Genomic DNA, 27828 nt, shown 5'->3' on the forward strand with positions numbered 1-27828 from the left:
GTCCAAATATATTACGTGTATAAGATAAAAAAATATAAATTTCGAAATGAATAAAATTTTTGTATAAGATCTTTTTTTTTTATTCCTCTTGCATCTAATACCTGTCTTAAAGCCTTTTTACACTCTTCGTATAATTTCATAAAGAACAGCTTGAAAAATATCTATAATGGCCAAAAGATTAAAGGGTTATATAAGGCTTATAGGATAAAGATTATATATAGTGCTAAAGGACGAAACAAGTAACTTTTTAAATGGCGACAAACTTTGGGAATGAAGAGTACCACAATAACAGTTAAAAAAATAAAGAAGGCGAATTGGAAACCAAAAATGTTCCCGAGTTTCTTTCGTCGAATATTTTCAGGTATTTATATACGAACTGTTAATTGTTTTATGACAATTAATAAACGTGACGCTTCTAAAAATTAGAGTATTATGGATATAGAGGAAGGGGCCGACCGTAGAAACGATGGATGGATTGTTTGAAAGACGATATGGCTGGAAAGTATGTTACTAGTGAGATGACGTCCGACAGAGAAGTATGGAAGAGAAGACATGCTGCGCCGACGCCAAGTGAAATTGGTATAAGGGCAGAAGGATGACGATATTTCGACACCAACAATTCGTACTACGCTAACTCGAAAGTGTGCGCACACTCCGCTAATATTTGTAACTTCTTTAATTTTGTATATTTCTTCACGATTTTATCAATATATATAAAATAACATATTTTAAGCAACTTGGCACAAAAAAACGATTTTCACCAAAGTTTGATAGCGTAGTATAAATTGTAGGTGACGCTTTCTTATGTACGATTTTATTACGATAGACGATCGATAGTCTATCGATAGTGGACTATCGATATACAACACTATTACGCATCACGTTAGTCAATTGTCAATATTACACGAGTGCGATACGCAGTGAGTTCTTACAAAATCGCGCTGAATTCGTCGTCTAGAAGCTAAGTGTTCTCTGAAAAACAATTTACAAATATAAGACATCAAAATAATTTGTAATAAAACAATTAATTCATGTATTTATTATTATTTAATAACTTTGGTTACAGAATTTAAAAATAAATTAAATTCTTAACAAGATAATATGATTGCAGCGAATGATTTCAAATGTTTTACGAGATAAAACTTTTAAAATTAAACGCTACGATACCCAAAACCGTTATTACTAAAATACTAAGGCACGAATAAGCCGAACATTTGCGACACTCGAATTTTTTTTACAAAGACACATCATTAGCGGGCTTAGGCAAAATTCATTCAGACAACATTTTAAAAAACTAAACAAACACATATTCACTTCAATCTAAAAAGTATATCTCTTCCAATATAAAGTGTAATTGTCCTAAGTGGATAGTTTTAAAAATTAAAAAAAGAAATCTGTTGACAAATGTATTTTGTTTAGGCCCGCTGCCGACCGAGCGAACAATGATATCACGCTTAGGTTGGTATCATTGTGGTCGTAGAAATAATATTTCAAGACACGCATAGTCGGCCACTTCTTTGTATACCAGTAACATAAATATTAAACTTTTGCATTCCAATTTTAAATTTGTGTCTCAGAATTTTTAACAAATACTTTTTAATTAGATCATCGACAGATGATCACTAAATCGAATAAACGTTACACAGATAACTAAAAAGTATATGGAAAGAGGACAAAAAACATTTAGACAACCTTTAAAATTATAAAGAATAATTTCTTCAAAAATTTGGCTAAAATTATTTTAACAACGAAATACTATTTGTTTTTTTTTTTTAAACCTTATCCGAGATAAATATTCACTATACAGCCAATGATATTTTTTTAAAGATTGTCATAAATATTTGTACAGATAACATAACAATTAAATAAGACATATTAATTAAACACCGCAGTTTTAAAGCACAGCAGGGAATCACAGTGGCTTTCTATTTTCAGATTAAAAACAACTATATTAAAAAAAAAGTGACTAGTAATTTTGTTAACGCTAATTCCGAGATTCTACATCAGATTAAAGAGATTTATTTATTTATTGTAATTGGTATTGGCAGATTATTTATACGTCTAGATAGAGGACTACAAAATAACTAAGACAAACGCGCCAAATTTATTATCTTGGTGTGGGTGACAGCTACGCTTGACATTTGCCACACGTCACCACTTTGTTAGTGTGCGTGTACGTATTAACCAACCGTATACTGTACTCCAACAATAACAGGAAAAAAGCCAAATAAACAACATTTGACAGCAAATTGACGCGATATAATTGGTCGAGAGCTTGATTGATCTATGATATTCACTATGGATTTGTGAAAGAATGACGTTTTGAACGTCGACGAAACTGTTATCGGAGTTTCGAAAGTAAAATTAAAGTGGATATAATTGGTTAAGTGCAGTTGTTTTGTATTATAAATAAAGATATATTAATCATAAACTCTTAGTAGTGCACAATAGCTGAGTTATTAGCAAATCGCATGAAATACGTAAATCTAAGGTTTGTTTATCTTTTTCCTACTCCACTATTTTTTTCGTTTCGTTTTCAGCTTTGACAGTCTATCTAGATATATAAATAATCAAAGTATTTGTTTGTTTATTTTTGGCATTAAAGCCACTAGTTTAAATCACCGTACTGGCTTTTCAAACTTTGGCATTACATTTATATCTTAGAATTGATTTGGCCCAATATTGCACAGAGCGTACTATATTTTTTATTATTCTATAAACGTTCCAAATCAAATAATAATCACTTAAATTACATTTACAAATTTTCACTTAAACTAAGAATTATTTAAAAAAAAAAACAAAAAAACTCAAATGTCTATAATCTATGGCCTTTATATGACACATTTCATTGACGTTTAAAATAAAAAAATTAAATACACAGCTTGCAAGATAATGAGTTAAAACACTGGATTTTAGTATATGTATATATAATATATATAGTTATTAATAAATACGTATTCAATGAGAATATAAAATGCAATATCCATAAACAACTACGACCTTGAATTGGTGTTACACCATTGGTCGAAATCCAAAATTATCTACCAATGGTATTCATTGTGGATAGATTTTAAAATGATTTTAATATAGGGCGAAGTTGCTGACGGTACTTTAGAAATATAATTTAAGTCATATTATAAATAAATACCTATATTGTTTGTTTATGTTAATTCCTTCTTCGACTGTGATAGGTTATAGATGCTGTTGATGTAAAATTTTTAGTAAAAATGTATTCCATTCCAAAATAGTAGATTTAAATTTAATTTAATCCTGTTAAAATTATTCAAAAGATACTTGTAGTACTCGAACTTATTATTCATTAAAAGAATACTTTTCAGAAAAAAACGCCTGGATTCAGGCTCGGGTTCCATCACAGGACAGTTATCGTAAAAACAGCATTGTAAATCTGTTTATTTGAAAAGAGCAACTATGCGAGTTTCTTGCCGTTTCTGCTCCCTGGAAGCTTCTTTCCGAAACGGTGGTAGTATTTAAATATCGACTATACAAATACGCTTCATTGTGAAGTTTACATTAATAAATTGATATTGATTTGAACTTGATATGATTGATTACAAATGACAATGATACTCAGTGTTGCAATATACAAAACACTAAATATATTTACGTTTAAAAACACATTACGTAATCACAAATCAGATACTAAAATCAAATATTACGTTAAAGGGTTTGTATTCTTATTGACGTATGGTTTTAATTTTTTTTACTGATGAATACAGTTCTGTCAAAATAATTCGGTTTCTTTCAAATATAACGAATACGTATTCGATACATTACAAGCGCTGCATGTTTTCGTGAACGCAACGGTAATAGTTTATTGCAGTTTCCAAAACATTGATTAAAGTGCAAATCAGGGTACCACCCACTCATCAGATATACTACCACCAAACAGCAATTGTATTATTATGTTCTGGATTGAAATGTGAGTGAGCCAGTGTAACTACGGGCACATAACATCTTAGTTTCCGAGTAAGCAATTAATATATGGTGCAACACTAATGTTTATAGACAGTTTGAACAACTTACCATCAGGTGGTCCATTCTGAATCGTCATTGGTCGATGGTAACCGATGTAACGTTTCAGTAGCTCGTTTTAAAATTACTTTAACTTCATATTTTTACAAAACTATCGGTATTATAGTTAAGAAAATAATAAATAATCTTGATAAAATATTTTTTGATTATTGTCTATTTATTTAGTGACTGAATTCTATTACAACATAGAGTTAACACTATTAGATTAAACAGACACTTCATTCGAAGGCCCCCAGGTAAACAGGGGCCTCGCACATTCGTCTTTGATTATTCTTAACAGATAACAAAGAAAATTTTGTATATTTGAAATATAACAATATATAATTCCATTTTAATTTAATTTTCCATGGAACGAGAACTTTGATTATGGTAAAGGGAAGCACTTGTGCATGGGTTACAACTTTGTCAAGTTAATTTGGTCTAATTAAATATATATGTATAGCAACATACATTTTGATTCTATAGTAGTATTATACCTACATGCGAACGAAAATCTGTCTGTCTGTTAAGTTTTCACAAAGAAGTATAAAGCAAAGATTGAACCCTAAGGAAGGACAAAGGATACCGTTGCACCAAAAACCTACTCCACCCCCCCTCCCCTAAATTAAATAATTTGAGCTTGTACGATCTTCTAATATTAGCCAATGACTTTGTGTAAAAAAATAACTCTTCAATACATAAATGGTTCGAAGTTATCGAGTCCTATTTTGCCTCTAAATTTACACATCAGGAATATAATATAAATTTCAAAATTAACTACAATACCAAATTTACCCCCCCCCCATCCACCTCCTATTTTTGACACCAGTTAATTATATTTACCCCGGTGGCCACTTCAATTGTCTACCACCGAGCACATGCAAGTGTAAGTGGTAGACGCTTTGGGCTCCGTGTACTCCATTGTTCACCACCAGACGCCAGCCTTGCGGCGCACGCGCAGCGCCGAGTGACCGAGCTACCAGCATTAGGTGACCTAGGAGCTGTAAAGTTCAATATTATCGGTTAGAATTTCATACTGCAGTATAATATATACTAATATTATAAATGCGAAAGTAACCCTGTCTGTCTGTCTGTCTGTTACTCTTTCCCGGCCAAACCACTGAAGCAACATTTTGAAATATATGAAGCAAGCTTGGACCCTAAGGAAATCTAATTTTTAATGCCTCGAACCTGACGACTAACTCTTAAAACAGCGGGCGAAAACTAGTTTTTATGTACATATATTAGATTTATTCTACCCACAGGAGCTGAGAAGACTCAATGGTTGAAAAATATATTTTTATTAGGGATCAAACCCTCGTGCTCGTATTTGAAGGAAAACATCGTAAGGTAACCTTCATGTATCTGATGAAAATTGGCCACGTGAGCATCATCAAAGGTCTTAACCCAATAGTAGGGTATTCAAAGTTATATTTATATATATATACGCTAAGGCAGAATTTGAAGTTTTCTTGCTTAAATATCAACATCCGTTCAAACCTAAGACGTTGCATATATGTTAACAATAAAGAGGTTAATATGTCAGTTTTTATGCGAAATACTTAGCTTGTTATTTTTTATCTGATAATTAGATAGGTATTATAAATATACAAGGCAAGTTTAATAAAAAACTTAGGAGACACTTTATCATACACCACACAGAAAAAATAAATAAATACAACATAGATTCAGCCTTAATAAAAGACGCGTACAATTTTGGCGACTATATGCCTAAAAGTAAGGTTTAGTAATTTTTGAGTTACACTTTTGTAGTTTTTGAGTTTAACGTTTACAGAGACGACGGGAGGACTTTATTTTATACTATTTAGATAAACAGTGAGCGCTTGCTAACCAGGCGGTTGTACCGATCTGTACAACCAGTACCTACCTAATTTAGGTGACACCAAAACCTCTCAAATAAATCTTTTTAATACTTCTAATAAGAAACATTAAACATGATCTTACGATACTTCATTTGGTTTACAATTATACTTTCTTTCTTATATAGGCATGGGCAAATAGGCCAACTGGTAAGTGGTCACCACCGCCCATAGACAATGACGCTGCAAGAAATATTAACCATTCCTTACATCACCATTACGCCAACCTTGGGAACTAAGATGTTATGTCCCTCGTGCCTGTAATCACACTGGCTCACCCTTCAAACCGGAACACAATACCGAGTATTGCTGTTCAGCGGTAGAATATCTGATGAGTGGGTGGTACCCACCCAGATGGGCTTGAACAAATTCCTACCACCAAGTGGTACTCATAATTAATCACTACATATATCTATTTCAATGAACATTTCTTCTTATGTTCGTTAAATATGATTTCTAACCGTGTAATTAAACCATTAAAAAAATACAAAACGTCTTATGCGTATACAAAATATACGTAACATATTATGTATTGTAAAATTGCAGAAAATCAGCAAAAACATATAATGAATATTATCAGCTATTTAATTAATTGCCGTATGAGTAAGGTTTTCGGAATCTTTAAGATAAACATCGTCGCCGCTCGACTCGCGAATACGAACGCTGTCGCGCTGTTATGAGTTTTATATCGTTTCGATAAAACTTATATTTAAATATAACATTTATTACTGTTGACGATCGTAGACGATAAGAATTAGAAATTTTAATTACCTACGTGTGACGTGTGTCCTTATGTTTAATGTTATTTAAAGCACTAGCATTATACCCTAACTTTACTTTTAATAGTATAGAATTTATGTGATCGTGTTTCGTCTCCTAGCGTCGTTCTTAGCTATAAATGTTTGTATATTAAAAAATACATGTAACATTTTAGATCATTGTAGATCCCACGGCTGGGCTAAGGCCTTCTCTACCATTGAGGATAGGTTTTGGAGCTTATTCGACAACGCTGCTCCAATGCGAGTTGGTGGATTCAACAAACATATAGGTACATAAAACCATATAATCTATTTTATACCCGTAAAAAGTCGGGACGCGTAACCCCCTAGATTTTTGTATATAGTATTTTGTAATGTATATATGTATACTTTGTATGTGGACTGTATCACAAAGAAGCAAGTATATAAAAAAATTAATGTATATGAATTTTAATATAACTTTTTACGTAAGCTACTGCACTTAACAATTTAAATAGTCAGTAAGTTAGTAGTGGTAAGATAAATTAACCATTCCTTACAAAGCCAATGCACCAACTTAGGAACTAAGGTGTTAATGTCCCTTCTGCCTGTTACACCGGCTCACTCGCTACTCACTAGGCGGTGGAATATGTGATGAGTACCTATCAAGACGGGCTTGAACGGAGCCCTATTACCTAGACAGTTTTCATAATTTTTATTAAATACTCGACATGTTTCAACGACGTGATTTCAACGCGACATCGAGCATTCCTAGATAAAGCCGTCAGTGAAATCGGAATGACGAATAATATTATGAAAACGTACGATAATGATTGCTAAAATATATTAAAAAAAAAAAAGTTTTAGTCAAAACACGTACGGACGAGAAAGTGTTTCTAAAAACGTTCAAAATACCTTTCGAAATTGATATACCAAAAGCTTAGGAGTAATAAAATATTGTGGATTACAACTAGTGGCGTACCTAGGTGGGTAAGGGCCCCGGTGCATAGAAAAAGAATCGGGCCCTCGTCCCCTCTTTAACGTATATTGGCATTCAAAATTATAGATAGTAACAAGAATAGGATACAGGATAAATTGAGTTGAACATATCGTTAGTAAATTAAATCCATACTTCATCTCTATTCATTCTATTTTCATAGCTTAGGTTAGAGGGCCCCCAGAGCTCAGGGGCCCTGGTGCACTGCACCACCTGGCCCTACGATAGCTACGCCACTGATTACAACAACCTTAATTAAGTCCTATCTACTGACTTACCGACTTTATAGATCGTTCAAGATCTCGACCAATGATAACGCATCAGGAGTTATTTGTCAGGTGTTATGACTAAAAAACCTTCCTTGAAGTTCAAGCTTGCTTCTTAACAACTAACATCAATTTCGGTTCAGTGGTTTACCCTCTGATGAGCAACAGAGAGTTACTTTCACATTTATAATCCTAGTGTATGTATATATAGATTAATAAATAGTATAGTCATATAACTATATGAATTTAATTGAAATCTTATTAATAGTCGAGCTGATAATAATTTAATGAATAGGTTTTTTAAACAAATACAATTTACATAATAGACACTCATGGCTTTATGAAATACCCTATAAAGCAGGTTGTAGGGCTTTATGCAAGTCCCACTATATAGTAGGTAAGTACATCCTCCTGCCCTCATCCCAATTTTACTTGGGGTAGGCGCAGCATGTGTTCTTCTTCCATATTTCTCTGTCAGACATCATCTCACAAGTAACATTCTTTCTAACCATATTGTCTTTCACACAATCCATCCATCGTTTCTTGGGTTGTCCCCTACCTCTATATCCATCCACATCCATTTGTATGGATGTGGACACGACAATATTGTTATTGTCTTGTTCCAGATTGAAGGGTGAATGACCCAGTGTAACTACAGCACCCCTTAGTTACCAAGGTAGGTACTTAGGTGATAACGAGAATGATTGATATTCTTAACAGTACCGATGCTCAAATAACAAAGACCTATCCTAGGTGGACCATTTCTCAGTCCGTCAACATATATGACATAAAAAAATCATGTACATATAATTACAAAAGTAACACTGCTAAGGCCGTCTTTCCATTTAGGGCAAGGTTTAGAGCTCCAGTCTGCTGCTCTAATGTAGATTACACATGTAGGTTTGTCACAATGTTGAGTTTCACCGCCAAACAAATTTCATGTGGTACTGTGTGGTGTTGGCTTTGTATTATTAATTTAGAAAATATCTAGAGACAAATCAATGTTTAATACATTTAAATGATCTTGGAATTGTATAATTACTGTATAAATAATTAGGGCTACATTTTTTTTTTGTTCATTTTGAAGGCATCTACTGAGATTGGTGTTGAATTGTCACGCATTAGTTATTTAAATTGACATTGGAATTCAATACTGTGTGTACAGATGATCTGATAACATTTTACAAGGATTTCAATTGTCAATCATGTATTGTTAGTAATATGCATTATTTGATAACATCTTATTTGTAGACAGTTTTATCTTAGTTTTTAAACCATATAATGAATTAAATTTAGATCATTCATAATTATTTAATCATTGAATGATTAAGTAATAATTTTAAAGACGGAACAGTATGCGTAATGTTTACCTCTCTGTCACCAGTTTCCGAATCCTGTAACCGAGGAATTTTACGTTTCGGTATCACTAAGAAGTGGACGGGTGCCTGCGGAGCGATATCGTTGAACGCCAAGCACAGTTCATCCTCGTATATTATGTCCGCTTTAATCTCTTTCGATATTATTTTATCGAATATCGTCGGACCCGATGAATTTACATCTGCATTTTGCGCGCGTTTTACTTCATCACTGTAAGGCCTACGTACAGCGACAGCAGCACCTCTGGATATATCGTATATGTTCGTTGGATAACTCTTTTTTAATCTAAACTTAAGGGCGCGTTGAAACACTTTATTAAACATTTTTCTGTTTGAAAAATGCGATCAACAAAATTTCATCCTAGCTGCGATAACATTCAGCGCGATTTAAAAAATATCCGCCTTTTGACAGTTTTGACATTTATCTTGACGGTTAACCGCATTCCAATGATGTTTCTTTTTCTGGCTTGGATGTAAAGTTTTTTAGGTTTTTTTTAACAAAAGTTTTTTTTTTAATTGAAAAATAATTAAATTAAGGCCTTAAACATAAAAGTTGAATAAAAATATAAATTAAAAATAGCATTTCTGCGATTAACCAGCTGTCCTGTTACCAGAGGAGGGAATAACACAAACATTTGTATCATTTGTTCGTTTTAGCTTTTTACGCGGTGGCCCTGGCTTTTTAATTGTTTCCCTGACATGAGATATTGTGTCAACGCTTGGAGCACTCCGCAGGCCTCATTGTCGTTCTCAGTAAACTAGTATCAACCCATAAGGTCACCATCATTATGACTTTTACGACTTCCACGGGGTTTAAAAAGTGTCTTAAGTTTTTAGAAGTATCGCATGTAACTAGTGGCCTAAATCTTTAGTTGATAAAGCAAAATACCTGGCACGGTTTTTTTTGTAATAGCTTTATTTTGTGTTAAATTATGTAGCGTTACGTAAATCAGTAGTGAAAATCGAAATTTTTGTTTGGTAACTTAAGGATATCGTAATTGCGGCACTTGAAATTCCAGTTCTCTATCGCCTCTGTAATCATTGTATTTGATTTTTAAATTTGTTATTTTAATGACGTGTTGTTTAACCGATATAATCGATATAAGTATGCATAGATTTTACTATAGCATTGTGAGATATTTTAATATTTCTACTCCTTTTATCTAATTTCTTGGAAGGAGTTATAGATGGCTAAGCTTTTTGGGCTCTATATGAAAATCTATGACGATGTGGCCATTCCATATCGTCAACACTTTCTATGTCTGTCTGTAAGGCAAAATGATGGTCTTCCAAGCCTTGGGTATGCGTAAGCTGGCTTTTAATATAAATGATACATTATACGTACATAATAATAAAGATTATAATCGGCATATCTTATTTAGCAAACAGTTACAAATAGCTTTAACTATGAAGATCACGGTCATACCCAAACTTGAAAGTGGAAGAGGGGTTTGAGCCTAATACTATAGTTTAGATGCTTAAACCTTAATAATAAATTAATTAATATTAGCTTTACTTAGTGGTCAAGCTGCAAGACCATCTGGGAAGATACCACACACTCATCAGATATTCTACCCTCACAACAACATTACTCAGTAATGTTGTGTTCCGGTTTAAAGGTTGAGTAAGCCAGTGTTACTACAGGCACAAGGGACATAATGTCTTAGTTCCCAATTTTGGTGGTGCATAGGTAATGTAAGAATTGGTTACCTAATGTTTCTTAAGCGCCATTGTCTATGGGCGGTGGTGACCACTTACCATCAGGTGGCCCATTTACTCGTCCGCGTACCTATATCATACAAAATCCGTTCAGCAGTTCTGGAGTGATTGAGTAACATCCATCGTAACTTTCGCATTTATAATATTAGTAAGTTTAAAGGATATAAATGAAACGATTTCTTACAATTACAAAATATGTATTAAAGCTTTCGTTATATATGTATACGATAAATAATTTACAGTTATATAGTAGTAATAAATAGCACCATTTACCGTATATTTATACTTACAAACGTAACAGTTACTTACATTTATTCAAGGACAATATTGAGCAATCCGACTTTTAAGGTTAGTATTTAAAATTTTACAATAAAATATAAATAATTCTATATTTATCATTTGACACATTAATATAAATTATTATTGAGCGCAATGACAATTATATTATCATAGATTGCAGCCATTTTAAGCTGTGGCAATATTTTTTAATAACGAAGTTCCCTCTCTTCTGAAAAGGAGGGTTTTCGCGCTTTTTCCACCTCTTTACTCCAAGGCAAGTTAGTGAATAAACTTGCGAAGCATACCAGGTAAAAAAAAATACAAGTAAAATTTAAAAACACATAAAAAATTACAGTTGGACGCCATATTTTGAAATGACTTAGAATATGTTTTCACTGTTTTCAGCTTTAATAAACTGGTTATGAATTCTAATAGGTAGTCTGGCTTTTCAAAAGTCAGTATTTTTATTGTTTATGAAATAAATAAAAAAAAAGATATTCTTAAATCTTTCCTGTAATGGGACGTTACGAAAGAAAATATAACTTGAATTATCAGATTCTCACAAATAAAATAAATTTACATTTTCTAGATCAAATCGAATAGTTAATTAATACGTTTTCGTATACATTGACAGCTACTAACGCTATGTTTAGATAAATTCCTTAAAAAAAAAAAACAAATCAATTATCTATGTACTGTACATTTATAATCTGGAATACCTTATATTTCAAAATTATGATCATAATATTCTTTAAATTTTATATATTTAACTAATATTTAATATATAAAAACAAATATACATACTTTGTAAAGAAATTAAATCATGTTATCCGTTGCAATTTAAATTATTAAATAAAAGCTTTTAAAAATAACGTTATATTTATCGTTCATTTTTATCTATTATTTTGTGGGAATGTTTAACTAAACAATTTGTATTTTTTTTTTTCGTTTAACTTATTCCAATCACAGAAGACCAAAACAAATAAATAATTATGACATTTATTTTACACAATATTAGGTATGGAATTATTCAAGATATCGTTGAATAATACCAGAGCTGTTACCAAATAGCACGGAATATACTGATCTAAGGTTCATTTATATAAACTCCTTAAATTGGAATAGACTATAGATATCATTTTTATTCATTTGTAAAAATATTTATGATATATTTTATTATCTGTATTAAGTTTGAAACTTAATAGCGATGTTTTAAAATAATCTCTAATACGCATATTTTAAAATGACTGTATTTTATAGCAAAGAGCAGTTACAATACTTTATATTTGAATACTTATACAACTTTGTATTTTTTTTATTAGAACTCACTCCTTTACAAATTTCATATTAGTGAAGACTATTGTCCAATTACAAATATATTGGACATATCTACAGATTTTTTCAATATTTATTACTTAACTAAATAATCCCCGAATAAGTTCTATCACAAATTTAAATATATACTTAACAATGTCGAATATAATTATGATACTATTTAAAACTTACACAGATAATATTTAAAATCAATAATAAATATTTTTATAAATAGCGAACCACTTACGAATATTGATAGTGTAGATTTACCTTATCTTTAAAAAATTACAACCATATTTTGTGTAGACTTACAACTACGTTTTGTATCTATCATGCTTCTACCACACTAGTATAGGTTGCGAATAAAAGAGACAACAATAGTCTCAGACTTCCGTATACGATTTCTCGAACTGTCTTATTTTGTAAGATGAGTCGGAAAAGCAGAATCATCACGAAGAATATCACGCCTTTGTGTAAGAGATACATTCTGAAAAAAAATAAACCATTATGTTGTGAAGAATAATAAAAATTGTGTTGTCATGTTTCTATGACACTAGTAAAGATTGCGTGTGACAAGGACAACAATAGTTTCAGAGTTCCATGGAATGGGACGATTTCTTTTTTAAATATTTCAGTTTGACACAAGATGAATATTTAACAAATGCTGTCATAATATCGTTTCAGGGAATTTCCTCTTAGATTCTAAGTGAATAACGATGAGGGATCTTACAGTGGAAAAAAAAAAATTTTTTTTGAAAGATACTAAATAATTGTTATATGTTGCTATCTTAATTTGAAGATATATTTAGCTGTTAGCTTGTTCATGTATTCAACGCTAAAATAGCATAGCTTGCTGTAAACTCAAACTCAAGGGCATTCTTATTTTGAACTTTATATTTAACCGAATGATTAAGATTCTATAGGTTTCTTTACATATACTGTGTATGTAAATGTTGGAAATTGAAGGGAGTTTCTGGCGGATTCTTATCGGTAGAATCTACCTTGAATAAAGTATATTTTAATTTTATTTGACTTACACAAATGTGTAGTGTATATATTACCTATTAGCGTGTTTCCTGGCCTCTTCGATATCTTGATCTTTTTCTTTTAGCAAATATTTCCTAGTACCTTTGACGAAGTTTTTGTAATGGTCATTCCAGCTGTAAAATAGTACCATTTATTAGTAATACCTTCCTTTCTTTCTGACAGAATTAATTTATGAGTTGTACAAAGATATTAGATCCGCCGATGGGCTATTAAGGTGAGGCTATCATAAACCATTTAGCTATGGGGACTTTTCTGATGTATTGAAGGCTGAAACTCACTCTATACTCCGAGGATCTAGGTTATATATTGCAGCGTCACTTGGGGTAAGTCTTGCACGAAGTTTTTCCACATTGTCCGTCTTGAATTTCCATTCGCGTAACGCGAAAAATGCAAGGACATCGTTCATTGCCCGCAACCTTTGTTCTGCTGTTATTAAGCTTATTCTGTAAAAAGTAATGATTGAGAAAATTTTATCGAAGAATATTTAGTACTTTACTTGGTGTTAGTAAGTATTTTGTTTATAGTAGTCCTGTTGTATATTTGGGTAGGTACTACTTAGTAGTGTTGTTCCGATTTCAAGGTTGAGTAAGTGTAATAAACGCCCCAGGAACACAACATCTTAGTTTAGTGACGCGTTGAGGGTGTAAGGGATGTTTATTGTTTTTCAGTCTCGGTGTCTATGGACCACTTACAAATCAAATGGCCAATTTGCCAATCTGCCAACGTACTAGGAAACATTATTTACATGATGATTGCGAAGATATCCTCACGACCAATCTTTCTCAACAGAAAAACTTTTCTTGGCCCATCCCAGCTAACCATTATGGCCCTTATGACCATACACAAGGGCACAAAACGGCACCGCCTGGTATGATGACAGAAACTATATGGCCTACTTTTGTCAATACAAAGACAGATAGATCCGATAGATACTGCACAAAATCAGAAAAAAGTTGTAGTCAAAAATGATGGTCTTACTTCATCTTGACCCCGAGTGCCCGCATGATGTATTCAGCGATGTGGAGAGGCACCGTCTGTAAGCTGAACTCGAGGATCTTTTGAGCATATCTAGAAAAAAAAAATAAGATTAATAGAAAAAAAAGAGAAAGAAGGTCAAGCTAAGGTACGATCATCCAACATGAGCTGATGATTTCTAGGCTAAACAAACGAAGAAAGATCTAATATTTTCTGGTTCAAACATTCACCAATTTTTTATCACAATCGGACTTATGAACATACAACGAAATATTCATTGTTTAAATATTGTATTGGGCCGTTAATCATGTTAATTTAACGAACGTAATTAGGAAAAAATTTCAAAGATAGTAGTTGAAATTCCACATACCGGTTTTCCACGCCAGAACCGCTGGGATACCACAAACAGCCATCTAGAGGGTACCGCGTAAGGTACATCTTTAAGGCAGCCTCGAACTCGCCCCAAGTGGTCGGGTTTTCGTATGTACTGCAGTTGTAAACTCTTACTTCTGGAAGTCTGGACAGTGACAGAACTGTTAAGAATCTTAGAAGATTTAGAGATTATTACAATAAAAAAAGTATTCCGATTTCCTTACGATATTTTCCTTCACTTCTGAGCACGAGATGAATTAAAAACACAAATTAAATGTATGAAAATTTAACGCAGGTTCCAACTCGCAATATTCAGTTCCTATGAAATAAATGATTTGTGACTCACTTGTCCACTGCAGTCTCCCACCCAACAGCCAATAACGTATCAATGGCTATATCCACGGGTAAGAGATCGGCTCTTGCTCCTGGTTTCCTGCTGAAAACGTGGAGCAAGCCTTTTCCAGCAGCAGCTATGACTCCACTGGGTCCATTCAAGTTTTCAATCCAGCCGGGATAAGGGTTTTTGAGAGAGGACACGACTGCGAAACACCAAAGAAAATTTTCTATTAAATTTAGAAATTAGTAATAAGTTGTTCTTTTAGTAAATGGACGTATCTGTGATTGGTTCACAGGGTCCTGACGATGGCTAAACATAGTGAGAAGAAATAGTCGTTATCATAATTACTGTCCAGTTGGTCTAGTGAGTAGATATAATACAGAGAGATTGCGTTCTGTGTTCAAAGCCGATGTCGTGAGTATAGCCAGGAGTTTGAAAATTAGGAGCGTACATCCTCTTGCCTCTTGCCACGGATAGCCGTTGGTCCTGCACCTGAACTCTTTCCGGTCGTGTCAGATTTGCCGCCCCATCGGATTGTGAGAGAGGGAATAGTGAGTCACCTGTTTTTGCGTACACACACACATGCACACTATAATATGACGTGTGTAGTTGGCCGGTCTCCCTGGGTCGTGACTAAAATCGGTTAGGTTAGAGGACGTCATCATCAGATGGCTTTTGAAAAATTTTATTATTAAATTAAACCAATAAATAAATAAAAACGTAGAGTTCCGTTACTAAAATAAAATTAAATGATCTCAGTAATATATATAATAAATAGTCACGAAGTAAATCATAAAAGCCACTAAGCACTCACAAGACAGTTGAGCGGCTAACCTTATCTTCGTAAGTCCTCAATAGATCCCCAAGCCTCGCCAAAGATATTTCACAGCAAAAATATTCTCAATAGCCTCTAGGTTGAACAATAACTCAATGGTTTTTTTAAAGGCTATTAATGGCATTGAATACGTGTCTTACGCTTAATATTTTTTCCAAATCAGGACTGTGATATCCTCCGATCAACGCGTTCAAACAGATAACTGTTTAATTATATATCAGGATGCCAGATGACATAATATGTATGTTTCCATGTTTGGCTCGGTTATCTAGTATGGCTACATTCCCCTGATTCTTAGGATACATATACAAGATTACAAAAGTTAATAAGATATGTTATTTGATGACGAACTATTAAATCATTTACCGCTTGTGAACACCAAATCGCAGGGCGGGGAGGCTGCCAGAAAGATGGCAGAAGATATTTGAACAGAATGGACTATATAAAACTCAATTAAATATTTATTACTACAAGTATTTAAAACGGGATATTTAACATGTTTTTTATTTGGTGGAGGTCGATTTTTCGACATTATCACGTTCTCGTGAACAAGACATTCGTAGATAAAGGGGTAGCCAGTAGTTGTTACATTTATATAATATTTACCGATAGTTGGTCTGAAGATGGCGATCGGGTAGCTCCTGTTGACGCGACTGCGGACTGCTTCCTCAGCCATCGCCTTCGTGAATGTATACGTATTTGGTTTAGGCTTAATGTATCTGCAATAAAGAATAGTTTTATGTCTTAAACCGGACAATAAACTCCTGAAACGCGAATGAATCTGCGAGCGACAACTAGCTAATTATATAATATAAAATCGACTTACTGAGGAGTTATACTAGCCAGCAGGGGGGCTGGTACAGCTTCAACTAACGCTAGAAGACGAGGCAATGGAGCAGGAGCCGCGTAAACCTTCTCTTCAATGACGTTCAGCTCCGGATTACAATACGCTGTCGACACATGTACGAGGGCCTGGGGATTAAGAAAATTGATATATTTGATAAAAAAAATGAGAAGTTTCGTGGGAGACCCACGAAGAACAAAGTTGAACGAAGTAGAACAAAGTTGAACGAAGTTGAACGAAGTTGTTCTCACGTTTAATAATATATTATAGGCACCACCCTGCATTTTAAATCTGTTATATCTCCGAAAAGTGCCATATTGATCTTCATTAAATGCACAATGTATTCAAGGTACTTAATTGGATAAGAATTTATGCTGTGTTGCTTCAAATTGCTCCGTAAATGAGCCGTTATTTCTCGTTAGAAGTAAGGGATAAAAAATGGTTATTGTGGGTTATCCCTACGAGACATATACCATCGCGGACTTTTTGTAGACCTTTTTACGTACATTATTTTGATCTACATATCTCGTAGGGTTCAGCCAACGTTGTGCAAATGTGATTATTTACGGCATCACATTAGGAATCTCTAAAATTATCAGTGTTTCTCTACTATTATTTTTATGTTATGCATATATTATACATATTAAACTTCCTCTCGAAACAGTCCACCTATTAAAACAAACTGCATCAAAATCCGTTGCGTAGTTTTAAAGATCTAAGCATACACAGGGACAGACCGATAAAGACGAAGCAGCTGCGCTCAGCGATTTCAGCCGCTTTAATTTTAGATTGTCGTGACAAGCGTGTATTTCATGTTCTTGTCATCAACTGCAATATCAGACTGCTTCGTATATGATTCGTACATAGTAAGGGATAAAATGTTTATAGTGGGTTATCCCTAAGACATAGTCACATACCTACTATCGTGGACTTTTTTGTAGACCTTTTTAAAGGGTACAATTACAGATAAAATGAATAAAATTATCAACGTTTGAGAATAAGTCAATGATACGAAATAAAATTGCTTATTAGAATTGTGTGATTTGCAAGATTATTTAAAGGTTTTTGAAAACAATTCTACCTGAAGATTGGGCAAAGTGTCACAGATATCCATAAGCCGCATCACGGAGAGCACATTCTGTTCCACGGCACTTGGTAAGGGTTCGTCGAATTTCAGGGTCGCGGCTGAATGGAACACCACTGATACCTGAAAGAATCTCATTCATTAATGTTGTATCACAGACAATTGAGTTTGTCCAATTAGTATGGAAAAAGCTAAAAGTATTAAACTTGTCAAATTAAACACTACAACCGGTTCGGAAAAGAAAACACCCTGAGCTAAGAAGAAGCGACAAAATAAACGCAACGGTCTTTTTTTCCAATTTTATTATTTACAAATATTCGATATGAAAGAAAATAGCCAGAAGTTGATCGTTTCATTCCCAAGGTGTGCTATCAACCATAAATTCACAAATTGTATAAAAACCATTCCTATACAAGTGTACTTTAACATTTTTAAAAAATTTAGCTACAGAGGCATTTTCAACGCTTTCTGGCATCAAAGGAAACAATGGGATTTATACAGTAGCTGTTTTTTTATATATATAAAACTATTTTTTTCCCTAATGTAAATATTATTCGCTTACATATGTTAGAGATGGTATTAACTATGATGAGTTTTACAGACAAGTTAACATTTAAATCAAACTTAGATAAAATACCTCCTGGAGCTGTTTAACATCATTTGCGATTCCAAGTCCTGGCTGCGCTACGTCGCCCTGTATAAACGACAACTTGTCCAGCTGGGACGGGTTCTGTTGGCGGATTATATCGAACACCTGTATAGGCAGACAAATTAGTATAAGCATTAGCAGCCTGTAAATTTTCCCACTGCTGGGCTAAAGGCCTCCTCTCCCTTTGAGGAGAAGGTTTGGAGCATATTCCACCACGCTGCTCCAATGCGGGTTGGCGGAATACACATGTGGCAGAATTTCGTTGAAATTAGACACATGCAGGTTTCCTCACGATGTTTTCCTTCACCGCCGAGCACGAGATGAATTATAAACACAAATTAAGCACATGAAAATTCAGTGGTGCCTGCCTGGGTTTGAACCCGAAATCATCGGTTAAGATGCACGCGTTCTAATCACTGGGCCATCTCGGCTCTCAATTAGTATAAATATACGTCAAATTATTATAAAAATCTTATGAATGTCTTGTCATTAAAAACCTTAAACTAAATGCGAAAGTATCTCTGTCTGTCTGTAGCTCTTTTACAGTCAAACCAATGAATCGAATTTGATGAAATTTGGTATGAAGGAAGCTTGAACTTCAAGGAAGAACACAGATTTTTTCATTACATAAGACCTGACGATCAATCCCTAAAACACGAGCGAAGGCGTGAGCAACAACTAGTTATCAATAAATAATTTATCCGTAATGAAAATCAACGAATACAATCTTTATTTACGAGCCGCCCGTTAAAAGGAGACAGGGATAGTGACCCCGACTATCCATATGCATCAGATATAGGCCGGCCCACGGGTGAACGATGGTTTCCAGTGGATAATCTGGCAAACTCGGTAGCATTGAGTAAAACATACCCCTTCACGTGGGGGAAAGAATAAATTCGTTTCAAGCGAAAATAAAAAACAGACTGAAATAGTGTTTTCTAAATTACAATAAAAAAAACCTTATTATTAATAAGTAGAACGAAAATGACTTATATTTATTATATGCGGATATTAGGGTTGAATCCTGACCTAGCCAAGAACGAGGCAAGTATATAATAATTTGACTGCTTCATTGCTCTAGTATGCAGAGCCGTCTCAAGCTATGCTGCTGCCCTTGGGCACTTTTGGTAGAAATTACTACCAAGTACAAATACTTTGCTTATGGCCAGGCCCCTAAGTATAGTTCAAATAAACGGTCCGGTAATTTTCGTATATTCGTAGGAATCTGATTGGTTGTACAATCTAATCTTATGGCTATTTTATAATATTTATTTCTATTATGATAAATATGTTAGTTATTTCTTACAAATATATCACTTTCGCAAATATACATAGCAGTCAACGTGAGCACAAACGTTTGAAACAAATTGTTGGTTCTTCGAGGCCCTGGGCACGTGCCCCATGTGCCCAATGATAAAGACGGTAATGCTAGTATGTAGCATACAAGCTGGTGATTCAGATCATGGATCAGAACCCTGGATATGGAAAGTTATTGGGTTTTTCTGTCTAGAACTCGGGGTTGATACCGGAAAAGCACGGGAACCAGGCGCCTGAACTCTTTCCGGTCGTGTAGGATTTTTCACCTCAATGGATTAGAAGGGAATAAAGAGTACACCTGTATTTAAGCACACAGTTGTACACGCTGCAGATCGGCAAGCGATTTTTAGAACACGCGTTCACGAACTACATAGAAAACTAATGGGTACATAGTTTAAAACCCCCCATTAAGTAAAGATTTATCCTTGTTAATGAGGATAAGAATGTTGGATACTGACCTGTGACTGCTTCAGTTTCATTAATCTCTTCTCTGGTGTTTCTCCTTTCTTCGACCTCATAAGCAGATGGAGCCGTCCAACATCAGGGCATGTAGATAGCAGACGCTCGATCAATACCTGAACAGGAAACAGTACAAGGTAAGCTCAGTGGTTAGAACGCGTGCATCTTAACCGATGATTTCGGGTTCAAACCCAGGCAATCACCACTGAGTTTTCATGTGCTTAATTTGTGTTTATAAGTCATCTCGTGCTCGGCGGTGAAGGAAAACATCGGGAACCTGCATATGTCTAATTTGAACGAAATTCTGCCACATGTGTAACCACCAACCCGCATTGGAGCAGCGTGGTGGCCTTAGCCCAGTAGTGGGAAATTTACAGGCTGTTAATGTAAAGAAAATGTAATGTTGTTACTATAATTGTGTTTTACTTGGTGGTAGGGGTTTGTCCTTGCCGTCGGGGTAGGTACACACTCATCATATCATCTACCGCCAAGCAGCAAATTTCTTATTACTGTGTTCCAGTTTGAAAAAACAAAATGCGAACAATTACTAGTTATTAATAAAATAATTTATCCTCAATGAAAATCAACGAATACTATCTTTGTCTTTTATCTATAAATAGCTTTTTAACGTGAAAAGGAGTGCGTGAATGTCAGTTATATTTTCTATACCCCTGACAACTTGTTTGAAAAATTCGTGATGTCCAGTTGAATAGTTAAGACGTGACAAAAACAGACCCACTTTAAAAATTTCAATTCAAAATGGCGACCTAGTTCCATCTTAACGTAGCCGCCATTTTGTATTTAAGACATTGTTTACGAGCTAAAATAATCAATCAGTCGAATGTCATAATGTTATTAATAAAACTTTAATAGCACGGTTTATATTTATCTCATTTATTAAATTACTGTTCCGTATTATTTATGCGACGCTGTTAAAACTGAGTACCGCGATAAAGGTGCATACAATTGACCTACAGGGAAAGATCGCAACGACCTTGCTGTGACCTTTCACCCAATATTCGGATGCTACGGACATTGAATTGAATCTTGATGATTGTATTGTAGTATGTAATTACGAGTGATAATGATTTCCTTTCCTTAAATAGTTAGTCAAAGTTATCTTCCGGTTAATATAAATATGCCGAGGTCAGGTTTTGTGTTTAAAATTAGTCGTGTAGGTATTTATTTATTTTCTTTCGAAATTAAACTTTTTTTTTTTTAATGTTGAATTAACACAGGGGCAGCAATAAAATCCAAAACTTCTCCCTAAAGAGGAGGAGGTCTTATCCCAGTAGTAATATTTTTTATACTCTATTGTGATTTAGCTTACAATAAATATATAAATAACAAAAGTTTATTATTGTACCTTAGTCCAAATAAAAAAAAAATGAATTTGTATTAGCTATAGAAAAATCTTTGTAATCATTTTAAAGCTTATTGCGCGATGCAACATGAGTTTTGTCATAGTTATGTCATAGTGATATATATATATAAGTTCATTCATTCGTTCATTCGGTATTGGAATGTTCGTTGTTATAGAAAATCTAATATGAGTGACCTCGATGACGTAACCCCACCCCTAAATACAGCCCTGACTTTATCCTACATTTAAATCAACGAATACAAACTCTAACCTCTTTATCGTTTCGACCATATTTATCAATGTTTTTTATCATGAGATCTATTTATTAATAGGTCATAAAAACACGATCGAGCAATGTCAAAGATTGACAGCTGACATTAATGGAATATAATAATTATACCAATTATACGTATAAATACTATACGTTTCAAAGTAGCGTGTCACTGTACGGCTTACGACCTTTCCCGACTGAGATATTTATTTATTAAATAAATAAATATTAAGTAAGTTCATACGTATCAAAATCAAAATATACTTTATTCAAGTAGACTTTTACAAGCACTTTTGAATCGTCATTTAACAAACTATTTAAAGTAAAGCCACCACCGGTTCGGAATGTAGATTGAATCTACTAGATTCTACGAAGAACCGGCAAGAAACGCAGTAGTTACTCTTCTTCAACATTTAAAAATACAATCATGTTAGTTAAATACAATTATATGTATATGTACGCAGTATCTAAGCTGCATTGCTGTTAAGACAACTGGGGAATATGGAGAACCGCATTCCGTGGCAAAGGAAGGATGACTATGTACCGGAAAACTTGATGTTTATACAATGGCGTTTGTGACTTAAAACGATCAATAATAAATATATAAATTATGTTTACTTATAATTAATATTGTTGTAAACATATCGTGACGCAACTGTATGTAGACACTCTTAATAACATCCCGAAGGAAGTCTCGAGTTTGATTTTTGTAAATAAATGGGATACTTCTTTTGCAGCTGATAAAATTGACCGATTTCTGATTATGGATTTTACGCGGACGTAGTCAGGACTAGCAGCTAGTCTTGAAATACAAGTCAAGTACATGATTTAAAGGAAAATTCCACTGAACAAAATGTATGTTTATTTTGAAGGCAAATGCGAGAAAAACCTATTCTATAAGAAACATTGACACTCGTTGATCGCTCGATCGTGATGTATCGAAAGTCGACTTAGAGTGACCTAGTATTTAATAATACAGTAACGGTTCAAACTTAATCTACACTTATAATATAAATGCGAAAACAAGACCAAACTAAACGTGTTATATTGAAACTTAATATATATGCTTATATTAAGTTAAATAAACAAAAAAAATACGACAACAGAAGGCTTGCATTGTGTGATACAGCATTAAGGAGTTCGGTAAATTGGCGATTCAAAAGTGCTCGTAAAAGCCTACTTGAATAAAGAATACGTATGTAAACAGATGTAGTAAGAGTGTATGATTATAATTACGTGGATATTAAATTAATTAAATAATTAGCTTAATTTTGTAGTGGCTTTGTGCAAGCCCGTCTGGGTTCCACCCACTCATCAGATATTTAACCGCCAAACAGCAGTACTCAGTATTGTTGTGTTCCGGTTTAAATGATGAGTGAGGCAGTGTAACTACAGGCACAAGGGACGTAACATCTTAGTTCCCAAGGTTGGTGGCGCATTGGTGATGTAAGAAATGGTTAATATTTCTTAAAAGGCCATTGTCTATGGGCGGTGGTACCCACTTACTATCAGGTGGTCCATTTGCTCGTCCGCCTACCGATATCATAAAAAATATATATATCTTTTGATTGATTAAAACGAGTCTCGCTGGTTCTTGGAATAATCTAAATTCCAAACCGGTAGCTTTACATTAAGCTTGATATTTTAAGATAACGATCCAAAACTATTTGAATTAAAGTTAATTTTTCAATTCGTTATTTAATTTCGTTGATAAAGTATTGCCGCTTTGTGACATTTCTCGATCGAGTTCTACGTCGACTCGAGTTATCCGAGAATAATACCCCATGAAATCGATGTGCGATATTATTCAGCGTTCACACGACGTTTAACGTCGAATAATTACATTTTTATTGATTATTGTATTCTTTAAATAATTTATTGTATTGTCATTTGTAATTGATTTCGTGGACGAGGTTGAATTTTAATATAAAGATTTCATTCTTCTTCTTATTATTAAAGCGAATGTACGAGGGGCGTTCAATGTATTCTCGGTATAGGTATGAAGGAAAAGGCGGAAAATTCTAAATAAATTTTATTTTTTAATATACTCCCCTAACATCTCAATCCATTTATTTGTTCGTGAAAGTAACTTTTCTACTCCCTCTGAAAAATATTTTTCTTCGTGGCCCGAAAAATGTTCGTTTATTGCTCCCTTCAACTCTTCAACTTCCGAAAAATGCTTTCCACGAAGGTCTTTTTTAAGATTAGGAAATAGATAATAATCACTAAGGGCCAGGTCCGGACTGTAGGGTGGATGATTGATTGATTGATTGATTGATTGATTGATTGATTGATTGATTGATTGATTGATTGATTGATTGATTGGTTGGTTGATTGATTGATTGATTGATTGATTGATTGATTGATTGATTGATTGATTGATTGATTGATTGATTGATTGATTGATTGATTGATTGATTGATTGATTGATTGATTGGTTGGTTGGTTGGTTGATTGATTGATTGATTGATTGATTGATTGATTGATTGATTGGTTGATTGATTGGTTGATTGATTGATTGATTGATTGATTGATTGATTGATTGACTTCTTCAAATCCGTACTATCCGCACGTTGTCGTGAAGCAGCAACACACCTGCGGTTAATTGTCCACGTCTTTTTTCTTTAATTGCCTCCTTTAAATTACGCAGGGTGGTTGCGTATGATGCAGCAGTAATACTTTGACCTTTTTTTGTGTACTCGATTAGCAAGATTCCCTTAGAATCGCAAAACACCGTGGCCATGAGCTTTCCTGCGGACGGAGTGACTTTGAACTTCTTCGGCGGGTCTGATCCTTTTTTGTTCCACTGCATAGACTCTTGCTTGCTCTCAGGGTCATGGTGATGAACTCACGTTTCATCACCAGTAACAATCCGATCGAAAATACCTTGCGGATTTTCACCACAGGGGTCCAAAAACTCCTTACAACAGTCAACTCGCACTTGTTTCTGTAGCGCGGTGAGCATTCGCGGCACCCATCGTGCACTGACCTTTGACAAATTCAGGCGCTCATGAAGGATTGTGTAAATGGTACCCACGGATAGCTTAGTCATTTCTGATAATGTTTTCACTCTTACACGGGCATCTTCAAGTACAAGTTTTTTGATTAATTTGACGTTTTCTTCAGTAGCGGCACAAATTGGCCCACCAGCGCGGGGGTCGTCTTCAATGCTCTCTCTACCCCGTTTCAATTCACTTGACCACTTCTAAATTGTAGATAATGAAGGCGCAGAATCTTGGTAAACAGCCACCATTTCTTCATGGATAATTTTTTGAGTTTTTCCTTGTTTTGTGAGGGATTTTATCACTGCGCGATGCTCGATTTTTTTCATCATTGTCGAATCAGTCATCATAGTTGTCTTTTCGCAATGATATCTTGAATACTAATGGTGGCAATTAAATGAAATTTTGCATTTATACCCTCAAAGAGTATCATTAACTAATGAGATAATTAAATTACCCTTATCATTAGTATATCAATTCGATACGGAGAATACATTGAACGCCCCTCGTATCTCTGTCTTTCTGTTACAATATAGCCGATAGTTATAAAGTTTGATATAAAGATATCCTGCAACCTGGATATAGTGTACAGGTTTTGGAAAATATATTTGACACTTTGTAGCTTACTTTGTCGCCCGCGCCTTTCTTGGATTTCAAGGTTGCTTAATAACCGAATTCTATCAAATTTGGTTCAGCAGTTTGGCCGTGAAAGAGCAACAGACAGACAGAGCTACTTTCGCATTTATAATATTAGTATAGATTTTTTTAACATTTGCAACAGCAGACGGCTAGCGGACACGTTGCCGGCGTTTAAGAAAGGTTTAGGATCTTTTTTTGATTCTTGATCTACACTATTGATTACTTTTTTTAAACTCACTTCGGACAACTTCACTTTACTTGGTGGTAGGGCTTTACTTGGTGGTAGGGCTTTGTGCAAGCCCGTCTGGGTAGGTACCACCCACTCATCAGATATTCTACCGCCAAATAACAGTACTCTGTATTGTTGTGTTCCGGCTAGAAGGGTGAGTGAGCCAGTGTAATCACAGGCACAAGGGACATAACATCTTAGTTTCCGAGGTTGGTGGCGCATAGGTGTTGTAAGGAATGGTTAATATTTCTTACAGCGCCTTTGTCTATGGGCGGTGGTGACCACTTACCATCAGGTGGCCCATATGCTCGTACGCCAACCTATGCCATAAAAAAAAAAAACAATATCTGTTTCGAAATACAAATATCTTCATTCAATATAGAAGTATTAACTTTCATATTGATTGTTAAAATTCTACCAAAAATTCGGAAAGAAACACTTCAGATCGAAAAAGAACCGGCGAAAGAAACTCAGCGCAACAATTTTTGGCAGAAATCTTTGTTTGCAATGATAGATTATGGATGTATGTGGAATTTTTTAATCGATATTAAACTGTTCTGTTATGAGTTAGAGATTTGAAATGAAGGTTTATACGTCTCAAGCAAGCAAGTCAAGCAAGTCTCAAGCTAAGGCCTCCATTGTTATTTCGAAAGGTTTTGTAGTAATTGACAACCGCATTGTAGACATGTGATAGATTAGCATCCTTATGAAAGGTTTTCTACATAATGTTTTAAATATTCTCATAGACTCACTTTGCCCATGAAGCCAGTCGCGCCGGTGATGAAGATGTCCCTCCCTGCATAGAACTGCGGCAACAGCGCGCCGACTGGCGACTTTGGTCGCGCGACCATTTTAGACCTGTGAACATAATATTGTACTACATAAAAAGTGATATATTGATATTATTTAAAAAATAGATGTGGGATTTTTTTAAGTGTCTATATTTTGTCCTAAGTATTTGTTATTTTTGTTTATCACGGCTGTATGTTCTCCAATTAAATAAATAAATAAATAATAATAACACTCTTAACTCTAATACAAAAAAATCATATTAATTTGACATATATTTTTAATTATTCATAACATGTTAATCTCTCATTGGTTTGAATAACAAGAAATATGTTTTATCTTACTCGACGGCGCATGATGCGCCATCTTGTTTATTTACTGGTCGGATGGCTGTCAATGGTATCGGCGCTCTAGTGAAGCGCCGCGTCGATTGTTACGGGCGGCCATCTTGGATCGACGGTTACATTCAAGAATTCCCGCGCACCACGAATGCGTCTATAGCTAATTTCCGACATCATCTTTATTCATTTGTAGTAGTTTCAGTGATTCATATAATATATTAACGAAACGATATTGATGACTTTAGTAAATTTGTTTAATTGATTTGTTAATTTAAAAACATACTGAATTGTTTAAATATACGCCCATTTATTATGAATAATCCTGATATTGGCAATAAATTCTACATATAGGTACTCTAACGAAGTCGGGACGGGTTGTATACAGAGCCGTCTCAAGCTATGCTGGGGCCCTTGGGCACCCATGAATTTGGGGCCCTTTTGGTAGATATATACTACTATGTACAAATAATTTGTTTTGGGTCCGGCCTTAAGTATAGTTTCAAATAAACGATGCGGTAATTTTCGTATATTCGTAGGAATCTGATTGGTTGTACAATCTTATGGCTATTTTATAGCTTTTTTTTGATAAATATGTTAGTTATTTCTTACAAATATATCATTTAGACAATATACATAGCAGTCAACGTGAGAACAAACGTGTGAAATAAATTGTTG

At 34.3% G+C, this 27828-nt stretch overlaps 2 protein-coding genes across 3 annotated transcripts in view; both read right to left on the reverse strand.

Annotated features, from left to right (window-relative positions):
• Positions 1 to 4326: 4326 nt before the first annotated feature.
• Positions 4327 to 9697, reverse strand: LOC125075108 (uncharacterized HIT-like protein Synpcc7942_1390). The gene is made up of 2 exons (XM_047686725.1): positions 9283 to 9697; positions 4327 to 5033 (listed from the first exon to the last, which is right to left on the reverse strand). The coding sequence occupies exons 1-2, from the start codon at positions 9610 to 9612 to the stop codon at positions 4872 to 4874; spliced, it is 492 nt and encodes a 163-aa protein (XP_047542681.1). The 5' UTR covers positions 9613 to 9697; the 3' UTR covers positions 4327 to 4871.
• A 2813-nt stretch (positions 9698 to 12510) lies between these two features.
• The window catches only part of LOC125075094 (putative fatty acyl-CoA reductase CG5065), a 53893-nt gene continuing 38575 nt past the window's right edge, over positions 12511 to 27828 (reverse strand). For both annotated transcript variants that reach the window (XM_047686703.1, XM_047686702.1), the window contains exons 2-13: positions 26776 to 26881; positions 20519 to 20635; positions 18732 to 18848; positions 18092 to 18217; positions 16993 to 17138; positions 16773 to 16885; positions 15341 to 15533; positions 14993 to 15139; positions 14626 to 14715; positions 13926 to 14090; positions 13662 to 13760; positions 12511 to 13087 (exon numbers count right to left, since the gene is read on the reverse strand). In XM_047686703.1, the coding sequence (XP_047542659.1) occupies positions 12931 to 13087; positions 13662 to 13760; positions 13926 to 14090; positions 14626 to 14715; positions 14993 to 15139; positions 15341 to 15533; positions 16773 to 16885; positions 16993 to 17138; positions 18092 to 18217; positions 18732 to 18848; positions 20519 to 20635; positions 26776 to 26874 (1569 nt within the window). In that variant the 5' untranslated portion in view covers positions 26875 to 26881 and the 3' untranslated portion in view covers positions 12511 to 12930. The remainder of the gene's footprint in view (positions 13088 to 13661; positions 13761 to 13925; positions 14091 to 14625; positions 14716 to 14992; positions 15140 to 15340; positions 15534 to 16772; positions 16886 to 16992; positions 17139 to 18091; positions 18218 to 18731; positions 18849 to 20518; positions 20636 to 26775; positions 26882 to 27828) is intronic.

Source organism: Vanessa atalanta, chromosome 29, assembly GCF_905147765.1.
Source record: "Vanessa atalanta chromosome 29, ilVanAtal1.2, whole genome shotgun sequence".
NCBI lineage: Eukaryota > Metazoa > Arthropoda > Insecta > Lepidoptera > Nymphalidae > Vanessa > Vanessa atalanta.

Bases quoted from the DNA above. Each gene is read 5' to 3' on its own strand.
- LOC125075108 (XM_047686725.1), bottom strand. From the start codon at position 9,612: ATGTTTAATAAAGTGTTTCAACGCGCCCTTAAGTTTAGATTAAAAAAG. The intron at 5,034-9,282 runs GTAAACATTACG...TGAACTTTACAG, and splicing joins CGGAAACTGGTGACAGAGAG to CTCCTAGGTCACCTAATGCT.